The following is a 9,307-nucleotide window of genomic DNA, read 5'->3' on the forward strand; positions in this document are numbered from 1 at the left end:
GGGGGGGGGGGGGGGGGGGGCGGAGCCAGGTTTCTAAAGGTCAGGGTAAATGGCACTCGGAAGAGGAGAGTGAAGCAAGCCAGACTCCTGTGCAGAGGAAGCTGACTTGGGATGACGAAGGACCTGAGGTTTCACCAGCAGGAAGTTCTGATCCAGCTCCCTCCCACGGCCCGTTTCCGGGAGGGTCCCTGTATCTCTGGATGGGAGCAGAGAGATGCAGTTCAGGTTTTGGGGGCCTGGGTTTATGTAATTTAGGGTGCGGTGAGCTCTTTCAGAGAAAGAACCTCCAGTTGAGTGGAGGTCTCTGGGGGATGTCCTTGCAAGGGAGGGGCCCTGAGGCCACGATTTATGAGCTCCATGGGAAGTCGCCAAAAAGGAAGCTGCAATGAGGACACACAAGCCTCCAGTGGCCTTTCTAAAGCCGCAGGTAATAATAAAAGCACAAACTGTAGGAGCCAGGCCACTGTCGGTATGCTACCCTCAGGGCCACCAGGGACGAGACCGATGCTGATGAGCCCCATGCGTGGCTCCTGGCTCCGCCTGGCAGAACAACTACACAGAAGCAGAATATGACTTCCATGTTGGAAACCCATCCCCAGGGGAGACCATCCAGCGCAGGATCAAGCAGGGCCGAAGCCAAAGCTACACATGAACTGACTGTCTTGATTAGATGAAAAAAGTATTATGAAATGGTGTTCTAGAGAGAGAAAAGAATCGCCCTTTTGAAAACAAGTGACCGGTCCCTTTTTGTTGACAGAAGCAGGCTCCGGAAGTGCAGGCAGTCCATGGAAGCTGACCGGACGCCACCTCTGCCTCCCCTGGTGACTCAGGGTGTGTCTCAAGCCCATCTGGATGAAATTCCCACGTATTTCAACAGTGCGCCCATGACAACCAGATTGTCATAGCAACACTCAATGGGAGGTAACTCAAGGCCCAGAGCTCTCCAACTCCTAACTGGACAGGGGTCAGCCCTTATGCCCAGAACTTTGCTGAGTCAAAAGCTTCAAGAGCGTGTTCCACTGGGAACAGTGAGAGAAGTTAAGTGTCCTTCACTCCACCTACCTCCATCTCTACCGCATACTCCTTGAAGAGACCAGGGCAGCTTGAGTTACATTTACAACTCACCTCCTGCTCTCCTGCCAGGCCTTACTCACCACCCAAGCTTCTCTTTTGGGCACCTTCACTCCCTACCCCTTCCATTTCTGATGACGATCCCATTTTTTCCCTCTTAAACATTTCTTAAAACACACAAGGACGAGTCTATACTCACACTAAATGCACGATAGCCAGCTAGCTAGAGCATTGAGCTGAACAACTGACTTAGTATTCCGTGGTTAGGGAATCTGTGAATCAAACGTAGCTCCCTGTCCATGCCTGACAAGGGATACACAACTATAGAACTACTAAGATGTTAACTGACAAAGGATCTAAAACCATCAGTCCAGGGTCAGATTCTGAACCTATAGAATTCCAAAAGCCTGCATCCTGGTGGCCTCATGAAGAAGTGGGTGCCCGGCAACTCACTTTTACACTGAAGTCCTTGTCGCATTATCCCCCAGAGCAGGGAGCCACAGTGATCGCAGAATGTTGGCACTTTGTAGTTGTGGACGCTGAACTTGTGCGGGATGTTGATTCCGAACCTCTGTTCAGTGATCTATAAAAAGGAAACAGGGGCCAAGAGCTAAAGTCCCACACCAACATCTTTTGTAAAACCTGTAACAGAAGCCTACCAAACGCAGAGTGTTACTATGACACCCGAGCTGGCATATTATTTTACTGCTCAGCCACAAGTAATTACTTGGGCCTTACTGAGCAAACTAAGCACATTTTCTAATGAGAAGGACTGGAAAGAAACGTGTGGCATGGATTAATTAGACTGTTCACCATTTGGGGAGATAAACAGAAATGAAAATTTTCCTTTCTTCTTTTATATTCAGGCTGTATTTCTCTCCCTGCCAGTGCCCTCACACCCATATCTATTTCCTAGAACTTTTTAATTTCAGGATTAAACAGGTCTTTCATAGAATACATACACTTGCTATCATCACACGTTCTTCCAGATATTGCGTCAAAAGGTGTGTGTGGGGGGTGGGAGAAGGTGGTACCCAGAGGACATGGGACCACAGAAGGAATTCATTCCGATGTGACGTTTAAGTGACAGTCAGCCCTTCCTGCCTTTATGTGGCATTTGCATTCTGACCTCTGAGTGCAAAGGTTTAATCTCACATATAAGCACTTGCCGGCCTTTTGGCTAAGGTCAAATGTAATCTCACTATTTCCAGCAAATATTTACACTAGGCATGGGCTCTATGGTCTATGTCACAATTTAGAGCAACAACAACACATCCACACACCCAAAGAATGAGGCAATTATTACTCCTCTTGCAACTTTTCTCATGAAAGAGAGTGCACACTCCTTTGGCAATCTTAGTCTGTGGACAATAAAGAACCAGTGAGTTCCAGAGTCAGACATTTCAATGCGTCTAAATCCACAGCTAATTGTCAGCAACAATCCTGCTTTCTACCTCCAGAGTTTAGAATAATGCCTACCCCAGCTCAATGGGATGCAAGGGGTGCGAGTGAGGGTCACTCATGTACAGATATGCATCCTCTCTGAAATGTCTTGAGAGGCTGGAAGAAGCCTTATTTAGGAAGCACAATGTATAGTTAGCAGCATACTCATCACATCATTTCCAACTTGTGTAACCATCACAAAAATTTCATGAGGGGAGCATTGCTCCCATTTTAAAGATGAGGCTGAGAGAGAAGCTAGCTAGCAGAGGATGGTTCTGTACTCAAATCCTAGTCATCTGATGCCAAACTCACGGATCTTTCCACTCCTTCAAAGCTCTCTTCAAATTAGAAGAACTGACCTCCTCCCACCTATACCCAGCTGATCACTAAAGGGATCATCTCCGGGTCATCACTAAAGGTCATGCTACACAAGTACAGACGTACAAATGCCATCAAGTAAAAAGGAAGGCATTTCAATTCTGATCCCACCATTGGCTTCAAGGAGAGTGGTAATTGGAGGGAGGGAGAAAAAGAGAAGGAGAGGGAGAAAAAGGAGAGAGAGAAAGATCATGCAGGGACTTAGTTGGCAGACTGCTATCCTCTTACCTTTGCATCTACTTTGTTCATATTGTTTTGGCAAGTGCAGGCTGTAACAATTAGATGATGGCAGCGCTTATGGACGACACAGGTGCACACTAGGAAATGAAACCCACAATTAATACATTTATCGAGGCTCACCATCTTGTCAGTGACACTAGCGTCAACAGAGCTGCACCAAGCCAAGGTGCTTATTTGGATGTCTGGCCCACAGGACAGCATCCAGGCCTCTTGTCCTCCCTATTCTTTACCAGCATCCTGAGTGGGCCTTTGCTCATGCTACACTACTCTTATTCAAGTCCTGAGCTTAATTCATCCTTCCTGTCCCCATCTCCAGAGGAATCTTCTCACAGCAGGATTTTGGTTACTTCACCCCTCGAGCTGAACTGTCAATCAATAGCTTTCAAACCTTCCAGCCAGGTTTCAGGGCCCCCAGTCTATCCCAAGCTTATGGGTCATATTTTTTCTAAGGGAGTTCTTTGTTCCAATAAAAACGAAACTCTTGCTCTTCTGGAAGCAAGGCTTCACCTTCCTCTACACTCTCTAGGCCAGGGGTGGGCAAACTTTTTGACTCGAGGGCCACAATGGGTTCTTAAACTGGACCGGAGGGCCGGAACAAAAGCATGGATGGAGTGTTTGTGTGAACTAATATAAATTCAAAGTAAATATTGTTACATAAAAGGGTACGGTTTTTTTTAGTTTTATTCATTTCAAATGGGCCGGATCCGGCCCACGGGCCGTAGTTTGCCCACGGCGGCTCTAGGCCCCTCACAATCCTATTACCTGACTAAATCTTAGATTCATAACAAGGCACAACTTTTACAAATGTCTCTTCCATGAAAATACACCATCGTGGTTACCCTTCTAGGCTGAAGCCATCTTTCCCTCCTCCAACCTCCTACTTTAGCCAGCCCCCTCATTTCAAATTGTCCACCTATAGCCTTTAATGCCCTCAGAATTCCCAGCCAACATGATGCCTTGAACAAAGTAGGCATTCATTAAATATCTGAAGAATGATGCAATCAATCATTTGAATATTTAGAACTTTCTGAATAACTTTTTCATTTTCATCTAGACATCTGACATCGTGCAGATGTAGTCCAGTTTGCCGCTAAAGGATGAACATGTGCAATGAAGCAGTCTGAAAATATGCATAATTTTAAAGATCGTTCAAGACATGTGGGAGCTTTTAGGATTAAATACATAAAGACATATGACATGTCAACAAATAGAACTATACTTTAAGACCAATATAGCTTTCATCAGATGGAATTCTCAGAAGAACCAGATTGAACCTTCCCAGAGAACTGATCTTTTTATATGCAGGGATCTCAAAACCATCATTCACAAAGAAAATCCTTTATTCTGAGGCATGTTGGCTTTTTTCAGTTAGCTTGGCTAGAGACTTATCAATTTTATTGATCTTTTCAATGAACCAGGGCACATACTTCATCCCCAGTATGGGCTTGGTCCCCAGTGTGGGACATGCAGGAGGCAGGCAATCAATGATTCTCTCTCATTGTTGATGTTTCCATCTCCCCCCGCCCCCTTCCTTTCCTCTTTCTGAAATCAATCAAAACATATTTTTTTAATCAAAACATATTTTATAAAAACATAGCCAAAAATTAAAAAACTAAGGAATTGTACATAATTCTATTGTATGTGTGTATGTGTGTGTGTGTTGGGGGGGGTCTCATGTGACCTTCAGAGAGTTATTGCAATATTAACGGAATACATCCTGTTTCCTCTTGCTATAAACACTTTTTAACATAGGAACAAGATTAAATGTAGTTTTAAAAACATTTTCTTACCTTGGCATTGATAACCCTGTTTCCCAAATACTCCCCTGTTCAAAACAAAGAAAAAAAATTACCATCAGTTAAATATTTCAGCAAGAATGCTCCTATAATTACAGTACTCCAAGAACACAAATTTCATCCTCTAGTCTTTGATGAAAAACACATTTTCAGAGAAGAAGCAGGGATATGTGCTTCTTGAGCCCTTGTTTGTTACCACAAGACACAGAGGAAACCATGTGATGGATTAGAAGGTTCTGGTAGAAACGAGTGGGTATTGGCAATTCTCATTCCACTGCCTCTAGGGCAATCTCCCAAATCCTCCTGAAAACCAACCCTCATCTGTGTGTGTGTCTGAGCCTCAGCCTGAAGTGTCACTGTACTACCTTGCATGGCATTCTCTCTCCCATTATCTCTCCCATGTGCAGAGGGTGAAGTAAATAGATGCAGGTACCAACACAAACAGATGAGCCCACCGCAGCTGCCTGACCTGAAGCGCCTTTCTCCCCTCTGCCCACATCACTCTGAGTCCAGGAGAGCAGAAGTGTGGCCACAGTATGCCTACAGCTCTCATCTCTCTCTCTCCCAAGGATGGGCTCTGGTGGTGGTGATAGAATTCTTATTCCAATGAACAAAGACCACATTTTACTAAGCCCACAGGATAGATGATATTAAGAGCAAAGACCCTGAAGCCAGACGGCCTGAGTGTGATTTAGGGCAGGTTGTTAATGTCTTTGAGCCATAGTTTGCTTATAAAAAAGGATAATGGTCACAGGACCTACTTCATAGGATTATCATGAAAATAAAAAGAGTTGGTAATGAAAAATACTAAGAATAGGGCCTGGCACTTTACTCACTATATAAAAGTTTATTGTATAGCCTGACCAGTGTGGTCAGTGGTTGGGCGTTGAACCATGAATAAGGAGGTCAGGGTTCCATTCCCAGTCAGGGCACATGCTGGGGTTTGAGGCCCAATCCCCAGTAGGGGGTGTGCAGGAGGCAGCCAATTAATGATTCTCTTTCATCACGGATGTTTGTCTCTCACTCTCCCTTCCTCTCTCTGAAATCAATAAAAACATATATTTTTTAAAAGTTTATTATATAGACAAAATAAAATTATTGACTCTATTTTGCAAGTGAGGAGACACTAATGGGTTATATAACTTGTCTATGTTCACACATCTAGTTGGTGATGATACTGAATTCCAGAGCTCGTACTTTTAACCATGTATATGTAACACATATACCAATATTGTGTGTGTGTGTGTGTGTGTGTGTGTGTGTGAGAGAGAGAGAGAAAGAGAGAAAGAGAGAGAGAGAGAGAGAGAGAGAGAGAGAGAGAGGCAGACAAGGCTAGTTGGGTGGGAGTTAATGTTTCCTTAGTGGAAAAAAATTTAGTGAAATTAACAAATAAGTTTCCATTCAGAAGCTTAGTTGAGGTCACAGGTTGTCACCACAAATGCCTACAGGGCTGGCAGGTCTCAGGAAGGAGGGAAGCAGAATGGTGTGAATGGACAGTCATCCTTTGGGTCAGCAAACCACAGGGAGAGGAGGGGCGTCAGCTAAGGAGAACGCACAGACTGCTGCAAAGGAGAAAATGGGCTCAAAGGTGCTGCAGCTTCTGATTTTTTTTTCAACAGAAAATGCAGCCGGAACTTTTTCCTAAAGACTATAGCTATGATAGCACATTTGTAGGCCTTTTATCAACATCCAGGTTAGGGCCTTTCATTTAGACAAGACTCTATTCTTGGTTAAAAATGACAGAAATACCAACTAACCTTGGATTATGACTGCTGAAAGGTATAAAATCCAAAGTCATCAAAAAAAAAAATACCCAACAGAATACAAAGTAACTGATTGATATTCAGAAATTACTCTGAACCAAGTGCCTCTGTTTTTTAAAAAAAAAAATGACAGAAGTTTGCATAAAAATGTAGTCCTCCATTCATGCTGCAGATATGAAACTGTTTTCTCCTTCTGAGATGGGACTCTTAGGAGCAAAGTCAGGGACCTCTTACCAGATAAACTCCCTGCAGTGAGAGCAGTAGGTGGGCTGCCGCAGGTACGTGGCCATGAACTTGTGTCCATTGATCTGGTGGACTCGCCTTCGCATAGCCCTTTGGCGCTTCCTGGTAAAATGTTTGAAGATTCGGTCTCTCTGGAGAGTGGCTGCATGATAAAAGAAAAGGGGGAAAAATGTGTAATGAATCTACCTGCACTTGATGTTTGAGCAAGTTGGATAGTCCAAAATACTCCCTAAATTATTTTTTCAAGATGCAAAACACCTCAGACAATCATCATGTTTTTTTAGTAACCGTAAGACTCTTAATTTTTAAGGTTAGACCTATGTGAGGCCTGAGGTTCCCGCTGCCTGGTTACAGCTGGCTTTCTTGGGTCAGTCTCCCCGGCACAGACCACGGGCTTCCCAAGGTTCCGATGCTCCGGCCTGTGCAGCAGCCAGGTCTCCTAGCCCCAGTCCCGCTGTCTGGGACTCAGTCCTGTAATGGCTGCAACTACTGGCTGGTGAAACAGGGCTTCTCATATTCGGCTTTTATTTTGGGGTCCTTACAAACTGAGTGAGGGAACTGCTCACAGCACACTGAGAGAGCTGCCCCAAAGCATCAGTCCCAACACCACCTCTGCTAACTGGGAATTAGTAGAAATTAACCTGGAATAGGTGCAAAGTTCATTTTCTAACCTCGCGTTTTCAAAATAGTGGCTCCTAATTTAAAGACTGAAAACAATGCACCATCTAAAGACAGTAAATGATGTTTCCCACATAATTATACTAGAACTTTTCCAAAATAGATAGACTTGTGATTAATAAAATAAAAATGGCATCTTCAATACTGCTTTTAAATTCATCACTGATGCAAAGGAAAATTAAGGAATCATCAAGAATGAGTTGCTTGCCGTAACCGGTTTGGCTCAGTAGATAGAGCGTCGGCCTGCAGACTGAAAGGTCCCAGGTTTGATTCCGGTCAAGGGCATGTACCTTGGTTTCGGGCACATCCCCAGTAGGAGGTGTGCAGGAGGCGGCTGATCGATGTTTCTAACTCTCTATCTCTCTCCCTTCCTCTCTGTAAAATCAATAAAATATATTTTAAAAAAAAAGAATGAGTTGCTTATCAATTTTAAACCTGGAAGAAATAGATTTCTATGAAAATACAAATTATCAAAATTTATTGAAGAAGAGCTAAAGAAACCAAGTAGACTAATTTTGGGGGAAGAAATAGAGAAAGTTTTCGAAGGGCTGCCTCTCAAACACCATCCAGGCCCAGATGGTTTCACCGGGGGATTGTTTTACGGCTTCAGGAACAAGATAGTGTTAGTGTTTAAACTGGTTTCAGGAGAGAGAAAGAAGGAAAGAGCCCAATTTTAAAGGAAATTTGGAGACAACACTAGGAATAAAAGATATATTTGATATAGTCTAAGATAACACAGAAAAAAAGAAATCAAGGTTAATAATCACTTTTTATGTCATGGGTCCTTTAGAGAATCCGTGATGCTTATGGATGCCTTATCAAAAAGAAGCTTTCTAATCTAAGAAACTAAGATACATAAGATTGCAAAGAAAATCAAGTATCAAAATATATTTTAAGTGAGATAGAATAATATATGAGCTTCCTCTACAAATTAAATACTTAGTGGCAGACCTGGTCATTATAATAATTTTGAAGCAGTGATATGGATAAACTGCATTTCATAATATCTGTGAAAATTATAACATAATACGGAAATAATCTGTGACTTCTCTTGTTACAACAGAAGCACTGCTAATACCACTGTGGTTTATTTATAAGTAGAAGAAAAATGCTAATTTACATTATAGGTGAAAAATATTTTTTTCTCATCAAGTTTCTGGACCATCTAAATTCTAATTATGGACCCCAGTAAAAGTAACCCCCTTCTGCTTATATATCAAGATTGCTCATAAATACTGATGCAGGGGTCTTCCTTATTGAAGTTTGTGTAACTACAAAGTTAATAGAAAAAAAAACAAACTAAGAAAACATTGCTGAGTACTGTCATGTTATGGGGTCTTTGCTTTCCTATTCTTTTATAATTAGTCCCCAACAAATACTCCTTTCCACTTAGTAACAACATTTTTTCCTGCCCATCACACTGGCTTCTCGGTTTATTGGATGTGGTAATGTATGAGACAAACATGTTGATATGTAATATAAACTAACTGCAAAGTAAAGTTGAAAATCTTGCACAAGTTGAAGGATTTTCATGCAGCCTAGGGGAAGTGATGTTTGAGAATCTGCACCCAAAGCCAATGGTAGGTAAAAGGCTCTGGCAGAGGCAGATCAGTTAACAACTGGACAAAAGAAATTTGATACACAATATGACATGCTAGGCATTTTAAGAGAGAATAATTTGAATCCTGACGTATA

General features: G+C 42.6%; 1 protein-coding gene across 2 annotated transcripts in view; it reads right to left on the minus strand.

The window, feature by feature from the left end:
• Positions 1 to 9,307, minus strand: part of PRKCH (protein kinase C eta) — a 226,610-nt gene that overhangs the window by 99,112 nt on the left and 118,191 nt on the right. For both annotated transcript variants that reach the window (XM_006767644.2, XM_015566469.1), the window contains exons 3-6: positions 6,926 to 7,076; positions 4,923 to 4,957; positions 3,121 to 3,209; positions 1,525 to 1,654 (exon numbers count right to left, since the gene is read on the minus strand). In XM_006767644.2, the coding sequence (XP_006767707.1) occupies positions 1,525 to 1,654; positions 3,121 to 3,209; positions 4,923 to 4,957; positions 6,926 to 7,076 (405 nt within the window). The remainder of the gene's footprint in view (positions 1 to 1,524; positions 1,655 to 3,120; positions 3,210 to 4,922; positions 4,958 to 6,925; positions 7,077 to 9,307) is intronic.

This window comes from Myotis davidii, unplaced genomic scaffold (assembly GCF_000327345.1).
Source record: "Myotis davidii unplaced genomic scaffold, ASM32734v1 scaffold281, whole genome shotgun sequence".
Taxonomy (NCBI): domain Eukaryota; kingdom Metazoa; phylum Chordata; class Mammalia; order Chiroptera; family Vespertilionidae; genus Myotis; species Myotis davidii.